At 38.9% G+C, this 19,499-nt stretch overlaps 1 protein-coding gene across 1 annotated transcript; it reads left to right on the top strand.

The window, feature by feature from the left end:
- Positions 1 to 9,861: 9,861 nt before the first annotated feature.
- egr3 (early growth response 3) lies at positions 9,862 to 18,721 on the top strand. Its single transcript, XM_084086412.1, has 2 exons — positions 9,862 to 10,298; positions 13,417 to 18,721. Exons 1-2 carry the CDS (start codon positions 10,145 to 10,147, stop codon positions 14,529 to 14,531), a joined length of 1,269 nt encoding a protein of 422 aa, XP_083942538.1. The 5' UTR covers positions 9,862 to 10,144; the 3' UTR covers positions 14,532 to 18,721.
- The last annotated feature ends 778 nt before the right edge of the window (positions 18,722 to 19,499 follow it).

Genomic DNA, 19,499 nt, shown 5'->3' on the forward strand with positions numbered 1-19,499 from the left:
TTCATGCCAATGTGAAGTATATGTGTGCGCAGAGGATCGAGAAAAGATGGACAGAAACAGAGGTGTGAGAGTGTCTTCAGTGCTGTCACACATTAGAAAGAGTGTGTGGAAAGAGTGAAACTGGAGGCAGGAAGTACGTCAGGGGCAATAGAGGAACTGAAGGGGGGGTGACGGGGTGTTGAGCCACAGCTCAGCCGGAAGCCACAGTGGAACTACCACCAAAATACTCTCCGCATGTTACTTCAGGCCAGACTCAAGGGGCACAGGTTCACGACAAGCCTGTGTGTGTGTGTGTGTGTGTGCTGTGGTTGTACGTATGCACACGTTCACGGTTAAAGGAACTAACGTTTATAAATGCACCTCTCAGTGTGTTTTCGGTGCAGCAGGTTTTGTCTCGCCTGAGTAACTTTTCGTTTATATTGGGCAAAGCATTTTCATAGAGCGCTATTTCTGAGCAGGCTTATGTAATAAATATAGACATGCAAAACAAAGGCAGACAATTTCACAAACAACTAGTTTAAATTTACACCAGACATATTTTTATTAACACAGCATTTACATATAAATATTTCAATAACGTGCAAAGATAACATCCTTTTCACTTTAGGCCATTACTATATATATACATACAGTACATACACATAGTGGCCTAAAGTGAAAAGGATGTTATCTTTGCACGTTATTGAAACTTTTTATTAAATATTAATTAAATATTTTGTGTGCATGTCGTTAAGTTGTGCCTGGAGTGTTCTAATGGATGGATGGATACTAATGTATTCGTTCCATGTTTCAATTGTATCTTTTGTCATGACGCAATGAAACATGCCAAACTGTGTGGATTTCAATTTTGGTGAAGTGGTCATAGTAATCTTGAACTCATTATTCTCAGCCTATAATTTAATAAATCACTATGTGGCAGGTATTATATATTATTAGATGTTTTTTAGTGAAAATGGCCAGATGGTAGAAGGAGCCGTCCTCTGCATGCAAGGAGGATATTGTTAAAATGGCTAAATCTGGTCATCGGTTTTGGATATTGCTCATATGCAGGATGTAAATGTCTACAGAGTTATTTCAGAGCGCAGTGAGAGCACTACTATGCAGAATGTGAAGTAAAAAATCACCCAAATGTTGGACCCAAATGAAAATCATCAAACGTGGGACCACCTCAAAACAGCTCATGAAGACCTGGAGTTACAAAAGGCTAGATTGACAGGTTGTGTACCAGTAAAGAAAAAAAAACACCTTGCATTTCCCAAAGAACATAATTAGCATAATTTTGATTTGAGTATGAAAGATTTGAGGGGTTTTTTAGTTGTTGTTTTTTTTTAGATTTGATTTAACAACCTATCATTGGATGGTGTCAGGTTTGTAGAAGACGACTGGAGTGTTTTAATACCGGATGCATGCGTGGTGCTGTTAAACACGGCCGGGGAAACACACTGGTACTGGGGACGCACGTGTTGGAAGGATAAAAGACCAATAATTGGGAATCCTGCTGAACATAATGTAGCCAAGTATGGAGGAACTGTTTGAAGAGCAAATGTGTATTTTACAACATGATAACAATCCCAAAAACTTTGTGAAGGATCATGTTCAAGCTCAGCATTTTGAAGTCTTCAAGTGACTTCAAGTCCTCCAGTCCCCTGACCTTAAAGCCATTGAAAACATTACAACAATTATAAACCTAAATTGAATACATTCAATTTCTGTTTGTTTTTCAGCAAACCCTAACACTTGTAAGTCGCATGGGATCATTCTGTGATACTTTTGCGTCTTAAAAAAAAAAGAAAAAAGCTTGATCTGATCGCTATTCACTGCCATTATATGGATGAGCGCAAGAGGGACATTTATTTTTTTAATTTCCTTTTGTGGTCCATAAAAGAAAGAAGGAAATACGGCATTAGAACAACACCAGGGTGAGTAAATGATGACTTAATTTTCATTTTAGAGTGAACTATCCCTTTAATTGTTGTATTGTGCATCATGATACATCATTACAGTGCATTGTCGAGCTGTATTGTGTGAAGTCCCTAACATCTTCAAAATGTCTATAGCATGTAATCCCTCTTCGCTTCACTCCTGGGTGTGTGAGGTTGGGTCACAAAAGCTCCTCTCTGGAAAAAAACTATTGGCTTCAGTCGAGTAGTTCTGTCTCAGAGGACAGTTTGATATCAATACACCAGATGTCTGGAAAAAAGGGCCAGGATTTAAGGAAGGTACTTTGATGTGGATATGATCAATGTAAGATAGTGGTTTAATTGACCAGGCAATAGTGTCTCATCTGACACACACACACACACACACGCTGTGGCACACTCTCACATGCATTCGTACTTTCACAGACAGGCAGATCATTTATCTCACATACCCCGAATGCGAGCACCACACACACACACTCACGCACACACACACACACACACACACACACACACACAGGGCTCCTGCGGGTCTTTGTGCCGGTTAAGCCAGTCTTTGGTGAGTCTCACATGTCCCCTGCATGAACTCAGCAGAGCATTGATCAGTTTGTCCTGTTTGCATTTGTTTATTTTCTCAGACTTTAGTGGTCTCTCCTCCACACACACACACACACACACACACAACAAAAACACACTCAATTCCTCAATCTTCTAAAGGATCGGTAGCAGTGAAAGGTCAGAGATGCCGCACTAGTCAAATAAGCAAACATTTTCAGATTAATTAATATTTTTAAAGGTCAACAGGTAGTGAAAGTAGATCAGCCATGAGACATCTCTTATTGTAGAGGTTAAAGGTCAGATCATAAAGGTTAAAGGTTCTGGAAGTGATTCTTTTTTATTAATTTAGTATTTGAATACTACACATACAATGTCCCTACTTTTTGACAGATATCATAGATAGGGGTTAAATCGGAGGGACAGTTAGGGCACTTAAAGTCACCATGAAATCAAAAAATGTAATATTTAATGGAATATTGCTGTATTTATTATTAATTATTATTATTTTATGTGCCCTTGTATTCATTGAACAAAATCACTTCTCTTCTCTGATGATGTGTTTACTGTCGTGAGGGCGGGGCAACCTGTCACTCACATGAGATCCACCAATAGCAAACCACAACCATCCAATCAATTCCCCATGAACAAAATCAAGTCCAGCCCTAAAAATGTTCTTGTTCGAGAAGCCGTTTCACTCGGATCTACGTCACAATAAGGAAACTACCATAATTCCCGTTTCATGCCGACTTTAATTCTCAGAAAAGCACGATTACCAAGTAACCCTTTCATTAATAATATTGTGTAAAATTTTATATATTCTACAGTATACATATTATTTGCTAAAAAAACTAACAAAATAAAAACTTAAAGTACATGAAGAATATGATTAATATGCAACATTCAAATATCATTTGGCACCAGTGAATATATTATAACGTTAAATAAACCAAGTTAAAATAAATCAAATATATATGTTAAAAATTCCATACTACAAACTGTCACACTCTCACACCACATGGACTTCGTTCTTCCTTCATTAGTTTGTTGTCACTAATCAATCATCTCGTTATCCTCTCAGTATTTAAGTTCAGGCTGTTTGTGTGTCTTTGTCTGGTCTCGTCTATACTGTGGTTGTGTTGGATCGTGTAACTCTATGTTGGACTTAACCTGTGTGTATTATTAAAGATTACCTATTTACTCTCATCTTCATCTTCATCTTCGTCTTCATGTGTGTTTACACAACCTGATCGTGGCACACACTATATAGAATACATTTGATTAAATGTATATTTGGTTGCATATTGGTGCAATTTTTCTGGGATGCAGAGCAAGTTGAGGAACATGTAATATGTTGAACTTAAAGGTGTGAGTGAGCGTTTACACTCGCTAAATCAGGAGTGTTCAATCCTGATCCAGGAGGGCCAACGTCCTGGAGTTTAGCTCCAACCTGACCAAACACACATGCCTGGAAGTATTTATGCTGAATCCGAAATCGCCCCCTAAACCATTCACTATTCCCTACGTTAGTCCACTATTACGGTTCACTTGAAGGAGTGGATGAAAAGGAGTGAGCGAATTCAGACAGCTGTTGAGCGTACATCGGTTGTACACTCGTTATTGCAGTGCAATATGGGATTGAAGTGCACTCAATAACGTCCACTATGGTTTCGGACACCACTACAAATGGCTGTCCCCTCAAAACGCCCTATTCGGGTTTCGGATTCAGCCCTAATGATCCTAAAGAGCTTGATTAGCTAGTTCAGGTGTGTTTGATTGGGGTTAGAGCTAAACTCCAGGATCGGGATTAAACAAAACCTGGACTGGAGCAGGCTTGGGTGAATTGGATTGACAAACAACTTTTTTTTCCACATAGATAAGATGAGTTGCTGTCTCCATCCCCCACCCCCCCTCTCTCTGTGTGTGTGTGTGTGTGCGTGCAGTTTTCCAACATTCTGACATATTACTTGCACATGAACACATACTCAATAAGCATCAGCATCACGCGTTGATTCATAATTAACAATTATCAAAGATAATGTTGATGTACATATAGTCTTTTCCCTCCCCATTCATTGTTTTTAAGTCTATGTATTTTACACATGCTTGAACCATTGCTTTGCATGCTGTCCCATAAGAACTGTAGGCTACAGTACACCCTGTCCTCAACCATCTGACAGTCCCCAAATAAGTGTTCCAGAATTTATATGAATAATCTCCCTATCAGCCCGTAGGAATAAGCCTCGGCTCTGGGACATAATAGCAGCGAGGAACAGCAACTGGAAATGCCCCTCGCTCAGCCTGGAAAGACACACAACTAATTTGATTATACACCCGTTGCTGCCTTGTATTTTTCCGCCGCATATTGAAATTAGCGAGATGAAGATCTAGGATAAGCAAACGCTTCCCCGGAATCCCTACATGCAAAATGCATGAGGGTAGTCCTTTTCAGCCTGTAACCGTTCCATGGTCAAACTCATGTCAGTCATTCATTGTACGGTGTGTTCGCTCACAATAGTTGTGGAAATAAAAACATGAGGAGCTCGACAGGTGTTGAGCAGTTTTTCCATTCTGGACTCCAAGGCTTCCCTTAGGAAAGTGCCCTGACAGACCACGCTTTTCCTATGCAAAGGGAATTCCCTTGTCCGTTTTGCATCCCTGAAAGAACAGTTGGGATCAGGCGCTGAGGAGATAAGTGTGGGCAATGAATGATTTTCCACCAAAGCGGCCATAAGGATGTAACGGTTGGGAACATTTAGAAAGGTCAGAATTTATTTATAGTGTATTTATTAGGGTTTTTTTTTTTTTTTTTTTGTGATCAGCGATTTGTCACCTGACTTTAGGGTCTTTCCAGATTCATTTCAGGAGGATGAAAAAATGTTTCTGAGGATTCTGTAAGTACAGAGTGATTTATGTTGCTTATGGATATTGGATATTGTTGAGGTACAGCAGCAATCACTCCTTATCAGTTATAACTAACTAATATCGATCTAATAATGAAATTCCATCAAAAGTAAAATTCTCTTTGGGAATTATTGTTAAAAAAGTTCAATTTGTGATTTCTACACCAAACTCATGTAAATTAATAAAATGTCAAATTTCTAGTTATGGCAAGTTCTACAATATTTTAGCGTGTAGAAATTGTGAGTAAAACATATTTTAAAAAAACTTATCCTTAATTTTTATCCTGTGAATTAACTAGATTAAGTGTTAAAATAACCTTCAAATAATGCTGTAGACAATGGGGGGCTTCAACACGGTTGATAAACAGCTGGGTTATGGTTATGTTTCCAAGTTTTAGCCGTATGAAAATCATTGTTTGTTTTGTATATTTTTGTTCTGCACTGCTGAATGAACACTGGCAGTCTCAGCATTGGTGCTGGTACACGTCATGGGTCCAGTCAGTGGAAATAGACTGTTTACTTCCTCTATTTTAGTCTATAAAAAGTGATATTCAAATTACTAAGTCTCCATTCTCTTTTTCAGTACTTGCTGCCACCAGGCCACTTGAAATATGTGTGTTTCCTCATTTGGTATGAATGACAGAGTTCTCATTTACAAAATGAAACTGACATAAACAGATGCTGCAAAAATCGGATAGAAGTTCCATGAAATTGTTCTAACTTTATCTTTTCAAATAAAAACAGTAATATGGTGATAGACACAGTGCTCATGATTAGAGACTTAATTTTAGTAGCCCACAGAAGAAAAAAAAAAACATCTTTCAAGAATATCAATGATTTAATGTGACAACACCAGATTTTTTAAGCGTACCTTAGGCCCTGTTTACACCTGGTATTAGATGTGTTTTGGTTGATCGGATCAAGATCTTAAAAAGCCCATACATTTACCCACCCATAGACCCTCCCCTCGAAGGAATCAGGACAGAAGTGGTTGAAAGTGGACAGAAGAGACGGATTAAAACACCAGGTGTATCGGGAATGTGTCTCCCTCGTCTACTTGTGATCCGATCGACCAAAACACATCTTAATACCAAGGCCTAAGAGACGGCCTGTAGCATTGCCAACATTCTTGGCTCATTCTTAACACATTCCCATTCTGATTGGATCAGATCATATTCATATCTAGGATATAAAGTAGGAGTTGAAGGGAGATCCCCTTAGAATCCCCTAATGACGGATTCACGGCGTCATTTTAGCAGCTCACCTACACACATGTAGCATCTCACCAATTGAGTAGAGCTTAGCCTTTGGAGTCCCCCTCGAGTGTGTGTCAGTCTCTGTGTTTATTTATTGTGGCCCCCAGAACACACAGCATGATTCAGACCCCCCTCCCACACACTCCATTTCTACTTCATTAGGCCATATCTGTCAGCTAATACCACTACACTGTTTATGTTTCCAAAGCCAAGATGGATAATTCCAGAGTTCAGAATGGAGTGTTGTTGATTTGGCAGCCGTGTGGTTGATGGGGATTTCTGGGGATCCGATGAGGTTGTTCATTGGATGAATGCACCCAATCAATTGTCTTTATGTGGATATGTGCATATGCCTCGAAAAGTATATAGGCACTTAAAGGGATAGTCATCATTTACTCGCCCTCAAGTTGTTTCAAACCTGTGTGAGTTTCTTTCTTCCGCTGAACACAAAGGAAGATATTTTGAAGAATGTCGGCAACCAGACAGTTGACCGACCCCATTGACTTCCATGGTATTTTTTTCCCCATATGGAAGTCAATGGGGTCCAACAACAGTCTGGTTACCAACATTCTTCAAAATATCTTCTTTTGTGTTCAACTCATTCAGGTTTAGAACAACTTTAGGGTGAGTAAATGATGACAGAACTATCCCTTTAAGTCATGCTTAAAAAGGTATAAATGTCTTCCATAACAAAATATCAAATTGCATTTATTTTAAATAAAATTACACAAACAAACTTTGGTTTTAAGTTATAAAACTATGGATATACTGTTTGAAATGTATGTGTATAACTGCGATGTAACTGTACATAAGTTTGAATCAGGTCTGGCACCTGCAGTGGGGGGTAAAAGTTATTATTTTGAACATATTTTTGGTACATAATTTATCAGGGATCGAGGCCAACACACACATGTCAACCGGGTCTCGGGTACAAATTGTTACCTCATCACTCTGTCTATTGCATCAGCATCTTCTGAGCATTTCAGCGCATGCATGGCAGCCTGGATTTCTACTCTCGGTGGGTAATAGGAGCGCTGTGCCTGTGACTGGCTTGGATGAGGAGCGAGGAATTTTAGTTGGACACGTGGGAAATCTCATGGGCCACCCTGGCTTCCTAATTGGATTACACACAGACAAGTATGTCATCTTATTTTGTTCTATGTATAGCAAAGTTGTTGTTTTTCAGTGATATTTGTAAATATTAATATTATTATACATTTTAATCATGACATGTCTATCAAACTGCTTGTTTAATTTAAAGTTTACTTATGTCAAATAATATTTGATAAATATTTGTAACGTGTTTATATGAACGATTTTCTGTTTCAGGGGTCGTAGGCTATAAATCTTGTGTGAACCACCGGCTGCAAGATCTGTGTTTCCCCTTCACTGTTATTCTCCCTAAACAAAGTCAACCATTTGTAACAAGGGACAGTTTTTTTATTACTTCTAAAAGTCGCAGATAAGATATATTCTCCCAGGTTTCTAATTTGGTGAAACACGACCCATGACGTTTTGCCCTCTGCGGTTCCTTTAATGGCTGCGGGTTCCGATCGCTTTTCCACTTTGCAGCTCTTAACCGGAAACTTGCGAACCATATACAGGCAGCGAGGGGCGTGGCCGGATCAAGCCCTTATTTGGAGTTTCCACTTCAGTGGCGAACTTGGCGCTCGAGGCCAAAGCCAAGCCTACAGATTTGCCGCGCGCCTGCAGTATTTACACGCGATTAACTCTCTGGCAGTTACAGTCTTTGTAGAACCCAGACTCAGTCACTGTTGCTTCTTTCTGGTCTTGAGCATCTGTTGCAGTCAGTTGCTTAAACCACTTTAGTTGATGTTTACAAATGATTCATTTAGGCTTTGATTTTTATTTAACTCGCAACAGAAACTATTGAGCACAAACAAGAGTCTCCATTGATCACTCAATGATAATCTATTCTCACGATTTTATGACCTTTACATGGACAGTCTGACAGCCCACTCTGACCACACACACACATATATATATATATATATATATATATATATATATATATATATATATATATATATATATATGCTATAGTAAACTGCATTGGAATAGCCTATCATTTGTAATAATAAAATAATAATTTGTAATCAAGGCTATATTGTGCAATCTTACATGCTATGAGTTTCAAGACATGCTATGAGTTAAAAAAAAAAAATTAAAATTCTCTTTCTTTTGACAGAGGCAAAGATGAGAAAAGAAAATCACATGCAAAATGAAAAGTCATTGTGTATACATCTAATGTCTTGCAATGTAAATGTTAATCTTAAACTGGAAGAGTTTATCCATCCATATTGCATTGTAAAAAGTGGATATGTTGGTGTAACCTTGATTCAGTGATTTTAAATAATATATTATTATTATTAATATGTTAATTAAGAACCTTATACAGGATACTTTAATAAAATGTTCTTGCGCATCTTAACACAGTTGAGTTGCTAAGTGATTAAAATGTAAAACATTAAATGATCAATAAGTTATGACAACATGTGTTTTTCCATTGCTTTAACTCGTCAAGATAAGTGAAGACATTTTCAACTTTTTTTCAGTAGTTATACAAGATTTCAGTTTAATGTCAATTAAGTTGAAATGACTTAAAAATTCAAGTTTATTGTACTTAAACATTAAAAGCAGCAACTTTTTTATTTACAGTGTTCGGCACTGATGCTGCTATGTGCTTTTGTGCAAATGGTGCAGCATCGTTGCAGACTTAAAACTTTTCTAGTCAAGACAGCAGTCTATATATTTATTTATTTTTTTATATTTTTTAAATAATCGCCGTTTTATAATTTTATATTTAAATGATTAATCTCATAACATCATTTATAAATGCATTTGTTCGGCTTTTGCATGAAACCATGCGTAAATGCACTTTTCCGTGGTATAAATGCAGCTTCAGGTGCGTCCTCTTGCAGTGTAGTTTAAAAGTTTCCCGGTCACGCGCTCTCACAGATATAGCAAAATCCATGCTCAAAATATGTCTTTAAACCAGTTTTACTCTTCGTCGGGTCCAATTGTCACCGAACCCGATGAAAATGTCCCTTCACTGCTCCACCGAACACTTATCTTCTGCTACCGACTGTAATGTTCCACTATGAGGAGCTTCCATGTGACGTGGAGCGGCCGTCTAGCTTTGTGTGTCCATATATGGTCACCTACGTCACGCGGTTGTTCCGTCCCCCTGTTGAACAAGAAAGCGTTGGAGTTCCCTGTGCTCGCAATAGAGTGAGCAGCTCTACACTTGTGCAATCACCACAACCAACAGCATCTCAACATCTACTGCTCCTGAGACAATAACACTTCACAGAACCCATTTACAAAACCTCGTGAAGAGACATCTGCGCGGTGCTCGTCGCGCGCTTGGATACAATTTCAAAGGGATTGAGATCTCTTTCTGACGCTTTTCGAGAGATTTCAGAAGACTGGAGATTGATCGGGACGGAACACCTGTGCGTGCTCATTAATGACAGACTGAAGAACTGCTATGACAGGTAAACTAGCGGACAAGATCCCTATTACCATGAGCAGTTTAATCAACACCATACCTGACAGTCTCTATCCAGAAGAAGACATTCCCACTTCTATGAACATTTTCACAAACCCGGACTCCATTTCGCACTACTCGCAGATGAATACAGGTAAGGGCAAAAAGTTTTGAATCACTTCTCCTTAGTGAGCTGTTCTTGGAGTGTGTAACCTGTTGTGTTGGCTGGTTCGAGTTCATCCAAGCGGCATCAGTTGTGTTGAAGCCCGCTGAACGCGCGCTGCGCGGCCCCGCAGCACCTGTTAACGCGCGCCTGGTACACGAGTTACCAGAACTCCTGATACCGCAACAGTTGCTATTTGAGACTATATATTTTGAAGAAAAAAATGTGTTCAGAATTAGGTTCTACTCCTCTCATACAGATTTTCAAATGTTCGGATTGATCAGGCTTTATTTTGTAGTGCATTTGACTACCGAAATAGCCCACTGAGTAATAATAATAAACGGCATGTGTATGTAGGTTAATTATTTTATGAGATGGCTATTACGTTTTGATATTGTTATTATAATCAAATGTATTTATGCCATAACATTAGAATGAGCACTGTAGCCTAATTTATTGACAGCCATAGACGCGCATTTTCTCAGTGGAATTCTGCGATAAAATTTCGTTTAATTTGTCGCCAAATTGTATTCTATAAAGAAGGTGTGTGAAAGTAGCCTAGATAAAATGTTACAGTCACGTGATATGAGTGTGGACAGGTAATATCAGGTAATAGGTAACATTTCTAGCCCACGGGACACGCGGAAACCCTTCGTTATTCACTGCCAATAACATGCACAGTCGTGAAATGTATATTGCATATATTTTAATCATATCAAATAATGTCAAAAGCCGTTTCGTTTTCACTGTGCGCTTTAATTCCGTAAAAAAACTCTTAATGTCGGTTTGTCCCCGTAGTATTGCACCAGTCTTATAATCTATTCTGTTCTAAATATTATATTTAGTTATGATATTATTTAAAGGTTTTTGATTAGTCAGTGCTTTATACGGTATTGACCCGGTTTCTGACCCTCCGCACGCGCAGGTGGGCGTTTAGAAGCGCGCTCTTGGTCTTAAAAAAGCTCGGGCCACAACACGTGAAATATAAAATCTCGAAATTAAAATATATTCAGGCACTTAAGGGTTTACTGCCTGAAATTCACATGAACACTTGTTCTTTGTGTTCTTTTCACTTTATTCGCGCACCCTTTGAAATGTGTGTTCTTTTTAAAAATCATTTCTCCGCACAGTAAAAAAAGGTCTTTATTATTTTTTCTGGAACAGTATTTTTGACAAGAATCCAGTGAACAATAAAAATATAAATTAAAGCGGACTATTGATTAAGATAATGGTTCAGAATATGAGGAATTCCTTCCAGTCAGCTCATCGAATTGTTAGAATATTTCTATATAGCCGTATTGTTTTTCTTATTGTCGCTAATTTTACCTTTTGAATTATCAAAATATTTAAGCTAAAAGCTTTAATAGTTACTGCAAAAAATAAAGAAAATAAAAAATACTGGAAAAAATCTAAATACGTGGGAATTTTTAGCTCAGTTTTTTTCTATTGGAGTAGCCTAACGCCATTAGCCTTCTTATACCTTAATAATTTGCTAAATTAAATCATCTGGCAATGAGCTGTGAAATATCGTAGTTATTATTGAGAGTGAAAGCATAAGATCATTCGTCTTCTGATGGAGTTTCATAGAGCTCTTGATGTGGTTTTCACTCTGCAGGTCAAAAGAGGCGATGCTTCCCACACTTGCGTATTGACCTCGTTTCGTTTATTAAAATATCAAAATGAATTCGAAACATGAATGTTAACTTCCGGCTGAAAACTAGTCCTCAACAAATGCGTGAGTTCTTGGGAAAAAAACAAAACAAACAAAAAAAAAGATTATTTTGAGAATAATTTCTCAAAACATGTAGATTATCTTGCAATTCTTGAGTAGAGTTTATTTTTAAAATCACTAGTTCATCTCACTCAAAATGTAAAATGAAATATAAAATTCAGAATATAGATCTATAAATAGAATATAGAAATGAAAAAGTTATGGGCTTACCCACTATTGTGATGTAGCCTATAAATATTTTTTTTATATTTTACATATTTACTCTTTTATATAGATTTTGAGACTCCATGACAACTTTTTGTAAGCACGCTTCATTGATATCTCTGTTTATCACAACGTGTCAAGGTGACAAACCCTTCATGTTCTTACAAAGTGTCCTATCAAACGCCCCTGTAAAAGATCCCCAACAAGTGTGTGAAATGCATCCCCACACACAGTTTTTCCTGTTTTTTTACTTATCGCTTCTCCCTTTCTCTCTGATTTTTGCTCGAATTACTCTTTTCCGTCAGACACAGCACAGCATCTCTTCACACATGTACCCTATGTGTGTTGAACAGATGCGAGGACCATCTGTAATTTCCATTCTGTTTGTTTCTACCGTAAGCCACAATTTGGTGTACACACTGCGATTGCTGTAAGTGCACGTACAAGACTAGACTTAGTGAGCCATCATAAAAAAATATATTTCATTTTCAGACATGCGTTGTGATCAGCACTGTATTGTGTTCAACACCATACTTTTGTCAGACATATTAGAAGTGATTGAAGTGACTACAATACAGCAGATCCTTGTTTGGTACATTTTAGAACAGCCGTCAAGTGTCAAGAGACATCTCTCTGAAAAGGTGTGGGAGAGAGAGAGAGAGAGAGAGAGAGAGAGAGAGAGAGAGAGAGAGAGAGAGAGAGAGAGAGAGAGAGTATAAGAGTAACAGTGATGTCAGTCGTGACATCTTGCTGTATACAGAGAAGCCAAGTAAGTTCCAGTCCTACAATTGATACGCAGCCATTTAGATTTCGTGATAGAAAGACAATAAGTTGGCGAGGGAGGTGAGAGATATTCACTGGAGTCTTGAATCGCTTTGCACTTCTGATTTTGTCAAAGATCAATATCCACGCCTTCATTTGGACTGATGTGCTTCACTTTATTCTCTTTTTGTTTGGAACAGAGGCATGCCAAGATGTTGTTTTTGAGACCAACTTGAGAATAAAGTTATAAAACGAGCAGGAGAAAGTTAAGTCAGTAGTTAGTCTATTAGTATATATATATATTCTCCTAGAGACTCCAAGAACTTTTCCACTAGTCACTTTCCCATGCATAAATCCTTTGAGCACTCTTTGGTGTGCAATCTGAACTGACGTGTCCATTCTGACCCACAGATAATATCATGGACTTGGGGATGGGCGGCGAGAAGGGCAGCGGAGAAATTCAGTACGGCTCCGGGAGTTTCCAGTCTGGCCGAAGTGGACAAACCGTCACCTACCTGGGCAAGTTTGCGTTCGACACCCCTCCATCAGGCAGCATCGGAGGCTCGGGTTGGTGTCCAGACAACAACATCATCAGTCTGGTGAGTGCGGGAATCCTGGGGGTGTCACCGTCACCCGGGAACATCACCACCCAGACGTCTTCGTCGGGCGGCAGCATGGGCGGCCAGTCGTCAGACATGGATCAGGTTTACGCGCCACCCCTCCCTGCCTACTCCACCTGTGGAGAGATATACCCAGAACAGGTGTCGTTCCACCACAGCCCTGCCACGTCCTCGTCTTTACCCTACCCGAGCTCCGACTACCACACCACCTCCAAACCGGGCATGGACGGAAGTCTCTTTTCCATGATCCCAGACTACAACCTCTTCCATCACCAAGGAGACGTAGGGGTGATGGAGCATAAACCCTTCCAAACCATGGACCCTATACGAGTGAACCCACCTCCCATAACTCCCCTCGAGACCATTCGAGCCTTTAAGGATAAGCAACAGATCCATCCCAGCTTTCTCGGTGGGCAACAGCACATTTCCCAACACCATCAACCCTCTCAGACTCTTGCCCTCAAACCAATCCGACCAAGAAAGTACCCCAACCGGCCGAGCAAAACGCCCGTCCACGAGCGCCCGCACGCCTGTCCGGCGGAGAACTGCGACCGGCGCTTTTCCAGATCCGACGAGTTGACGCGCCACCTGCGCATCCACACGGGACACAAACCCTTCCAGTGCCGCATCTGCATGCGATCCTTCAGTCGCAGCGACCACCTGACGACACACATCCGCACGCACACCGGCGAGAAGCCCTTCTCCTGCGAGTTCTGCGGACGCAAGTTTGCACGGAGCGACGAGCGGAAGAGGCACGCCAAGGTGCACCTGAAACAGAAGGACAAGAAACCCACGGACAAGGGGAGTAGCGCTGGGGCCGGGGGGAGCCACACTTCTCCTCCCAGTTCCTGTGGGAGCGCGGGACCCAGCAGTGCCAATATCATGACCGTCACCACTTGTGCATGAGATGGACTCGCCAAGTAAGACTGCGAGGAGAAAAGAAAAGTGACGGTTTCTTTCTCCTCTTAAATACACTTGACTCTTGAACTCTCTCCCTCTCACATTACCCATCCATTTGCTACGGTTTTCATTGATCACAGTGGCATGTTTCTGTAGCCACTCTATTGTTTTAGGTCAAACGAGTGGGGAATAAGTGGACTAGTGTTGCCTGGATGGGAAGGAGAAGGCGGTAAAGATGATGGTTGAAGCAGTTAGGTCACTCGACAGAAAGAGCACTTCATAAGGGTTCGACTCTCAGCTCCGGGGACCAGAGCAATCTCTTGAGATTTTAGGCTTTTCAGTTATATATTTTTTTTTTAGTTTTCTTGTATATCAGTTTGTCAGTGAGTTGTCAGATAAAAGTGCACTTTCATTTGCTTAATGTTTTGCAGTCTTTTTTTTTTTTAATGATTGTTAATTATTTAATGTTTCTGCGTTATTGTTGTTGTTTTTCAACAGAATGTGCCAAATGTATTTAAATACAGCAGACAAATATTGTTTGTATTAATCTAATAACTTCATTTCAGATGTTGATTTGGGGAAAGCCTATATGAGCTCTGAAGGCTCAAGGAGACCGAGTTTCAGGTGAACTTTAAAAGTCTGCTGCATTACATTGATATTTCGAAATCCCGTCTGTACAATTAAGGGATGCGAATGGCGTTGGTTATCAGCAATGGACTTTCAGTGCAATAAAAAAGAAAAACAACAACAACAACAATAACAAAACAGTCTGGCTCACTTCCACAAGTTTACTTTCTAGGGATGAAATTAAGACACAGCTGTGGCCTTTACCTGTTTCGCTTCATTTAGTGCGCAAAGAGCCAAACCTGCAGTTCTGCAAATCTACTTCTAGTAGAACGATCCGATCCAAACATTTTGCCTTTCTGTTCTTGCTACCTGTATCCCTGCATGCATCTAATATCATGTTTTTGCCAGTACTGAAAAGATTGCATCAGTCATGATTGAAGACCCACAGCAATATGCATCCAATTCAAACCATGCAGACTGTCAATGGGAGCTACTTTATTTTTATGTGAAAACTGTCCTTTTGTCGTCCTTATTGTCATTGTTTTACCGGACAGTTGTGTTTCCTGCTTTCATCCTCCAATATTCTTCATCGGGTCCCTTTTTATGCACATTATATATTCAGCACGCATTTTAACACACATGTACAAACGGTTTTCAAAAAAACGGAATCAGCCAAAATGATGGTAATGCTTGCCTGTGAGCATCACCGCTGGGCAGGATTGATCTTAGGAGTCATTGTTTTGCATTTTTGCCGGCTGAGGCCTGCCTGCTATATGCATGCCATTCAAGATGTTTTTGGATGGGAACAGTTTCGACATTTATACTGCTCTCAGGGGCAGAACCGTAATGTGGTATCTCCACGGTTACTCATATCTGGATCATGCCTAGAGATTCTGAATATTAACGGCGAGAACGAGAGGGGGTTTTGTACAGATAATTATACAAACATATTACTACATGTTTTCTACTTGGAATGTACAAAGCAATGTCTTTCAGTATTACAATGTTTGTCCGTGCTCGTGTGTGTGTGTGTGTGTGTGTGTGTGTGTGTGTGTGTGTGCGTGTACGTGTATGTGTGCTAATGCATACACAAAAAACCGCGTACTTAGATTTTACATTGACTGAATGTTGAAACAAAAGATGTGTTTACATTTTTGTTTTCTTTCTTTCTTCTGTTTTTGAGATTGTGACTGTACTGTACATAGTGCAGAATGTTTTTTAAGTGTGTGTGTGTGTGTGTGCAGGAAAAATCGAGTATTGACTGTGTCAAATGTGATGCATTCTTCAGCATTTCTTTAAAGTCTCAAATATTAACTGTTATTAATGCAACATTGCAAATGATGACTTGCGGACACACTGAATGATGTGTTTAATAAATGAATAAACAGTAAGATTATTTGGTGAAAAAAAGCAAAGCAAAATCTGTGTATCTCATTACCTTATAAGCAAACTATGCATACAAAACAAATCATTTAGCATATCATAAATATATAGCACTACCATTTAGTTTACTACAGTTATGTTTAACAAATTTAAAATAAAAAAAATGTTGAGTTTTCAATAAAAATCCACACTTCACTTGGCTTACATTCCCACAAAAAAACTAAAATCTTCCATGTCATACTCTTGGTAGGCTCTCGCCAAACAACTTCCGCAACGTATCGTCTGGCAGAATTAAACATTTTTGAATAATTGTTAGAACAGTGGATTCTGAATAATTAAACATACCAAAATATTTCGACCATTATGTGACAGTCCGTAATTAAAAATGCAGCTCCTTATAGGCAATTTAGAAAATGTTCATCAGGTTATAGCTCTTGCATCTGAGATAAAAAAACATAAATGCAGTGTTTATCTGGGGTGCAAAACGGTAATGATACAAACCAAATATTGATCCATAAAACTCATCTACATACCGCTGAAATTTGCCCGAAAGCTAAACAAGCATTCTGAATGTATACATTGGCATTATTGTCTTGAATAATGCATCGAAATGGCAGAATGTCAGAGTTGTGTACACAAGTTAGTTTGTACCTCTTAACCTCTCTCAATGTAACTGAAGAATATTACAGTGCTGATGGGTTAGATTTCTGATTGGAGAGTGTAAATGTTGAGTTATATCAGGTTCTGTAATATCGGGTTCTGTTCAAGGTCCCTCCTCAGCCTTTTTTAGAGAGATATCCTCATTTCTGAAGCACACATGCTATGAGAACTATTGTTTTTAAGAAATAATACATACAAAAACAGCTCCTGGCTTTTTTTTTTTTATCTGTTATTTTTCTTTTTTCTTTCTGTGCCAAGACACATCAGAATGCAGGGCCAAACTGCAGCGGTAAAAATAGCGAAGCAGTTCTTACAGATCAGATGCGATACCCGGTGGAGTTGTGTGCATGCATGTAGGTTTCTCCAGTTTGAGGAGAGCATTTTACATTAGGAGCTGAAAACTTATAGAGATTCAAAGAGAAATTAGAATGTGCGCAAGTAATTCTAATGTAAAACTCAATGTCCATCATAACTCTGATTTTATTATATGCTACTACAAGTAAAAGTCTTCCTCATAAAGTTCTGTGAAGCAACAAGCAATCGTGACCTCCGGAAAACTTGTGTGTGTGTGTGTGTGTGTATGTGTGTTTGTGTTTTGAGCATGCGTGCATGCTTCTGTATATCTGTGCTGAGTGCTTCCATGTCCATATTTTCCTTTGTTTTTTAATATGTGAGTCAATGTCATTAGAATGAATTGCAGTGTCTCAACATCATTTGCATTTAATCTAGGACTTTGTGAACGTTTACTAAGGAGTCGATCTGTTTTTTTGGGGTAAATAGATATCGTGACGAGTCTCACAACAACACCCCCCCTCCTCGTCATGGTCTCAGCATGACTGTTCACCGTCCGGCTTTGGATCAGAGCCAGGATGAACAGCCTTGTTTGTCCCAAACTTGCAGGCTTGGCTGCTCTGGAACAATATGCACAGAGGAGCGAACAGAGATGTAAATGTGGCCCTAGTCAGCTCTGAAGCAGGCCCTGTTTCACACACTGATTCACTGTTGTTTACCTGATTATTTTGCTCCCTGTAACCCTCTCATTATGGCCGGTCATTAAAGACATTCACCATGACGCTGTCCACTGCGCTGTACATGATCAGAGACATCTTCTCTACAAAAAAAAACAAACAAAACAGAAGGGAAAGAAGAAAGTCATCTTTATTGATGCTCATCCGTTCTCATAATTTTTGCGGTTTATAGTGTGCAAATAAATAATTTGTTGTGTGGCTGATATTTTGGTATCCGTATTCTTTTTTTCCTGGACTGTATCTCTTACTGCATGTCTTGCATGTCTCTTTTCAGATGGAGGCACTTAGAGTTGTTCGTGGTCACTTTTATGAGTGTGAGAGACACAACCATGGGATTTAGCTCAGTAGAAGAAAGGATCTTTTGATACGTTTTTACCTCCTGTTACTTCCATTGCCTTATAATAAGGCCCAGTGGTAAAGTCTTTTAATTGTTCACAAAATTAATTGATGTTATCCTTTTGTGGAGAGGAAATGTTCACTTGGCTTCTGATTTTGTTGTAAATTAAATGTTTTCCAGTTGATGCGTACTTGAATACACACCTGAATAAAATACAACTGAATCCATTTTTGATTGTCTTTTTTGTGTTGCACATGTAAAAAACAAACTATGCAAATGGGAAACATTAAGAATAAATGACCAAAATGGGTTGTCTGAATGCAGAATTTTTACAAAATAATAATAATATTCAATATATTTAATATTTAAGGCTATATATATATATATATATATATATATATATATATATAGAACAATAACTATAAAATATTCAGAAAGTGATTCCAACTATATTGTTTCTGCGTGTTGTAGTGTGGACTTATTCTCATAGAACTTTATAATTACAGTTATCGTTATCATCCTTGGTGTGAAAGGCCATTATCGTAGTTATGTGAACGGGCATTGAAATATTTAATAAATAGAACCCATTACACGAGATTGTCTTTAATTGCTCAACACAAATCTTATATTTCAACCTGAACTCCAACATTTCTCATCAGATTTAACCATTTTACGCACTCGGGTAAGGTTACCTGAGCTTCATTGTGTCACAATGTGTTTACTTACTTACTAGGCTACTGAATATTTTTAGGAGAAACATTTGAGACAAAGTTCATAGGCCAACTTGAACTAACATACCTGAGAACTCAAACTTCCCAGAGCTTTGAAAAGCAACTTCCGACTCCGAGTAATAACACTTTTACACTGAATTTAGCAAACCTTATGAATGTTTTCTCGATCAGTCGACAGTCGTTATAGGCTACGCTTTCTTTAAAGAATGCACGAAAATAAATCACTAAGCGAAACTAAGATTATATGTATCATTACAATAATTTGGTT

This window comes from Abramis brama, assembly GCF_963993115.1.
Source record: "Abramis brama genome assembly, chromosome: 16".
Lineage (NCBI taxonomy): Eukaryota > Metazoa > Chordata > Actinopteri > Cypriniformes > Leuciscidae > Abramis > Abramis brama.

Coding starts and splice junctions, on each gene's coding strand:
- egr3 (XM_084086412.1), top strand. CDS start 10,145: ATGACAGGTAAACTAGCGGACAAGATCCCTATTACCATGAGCAGTTTA. Junction 10,299..13,416: donor CTACTCGCAGATGAATACAG/GTAAGGGCAAAA, acceptor TCTGACCCACAG/ATAATATCATGGACTTGGGG.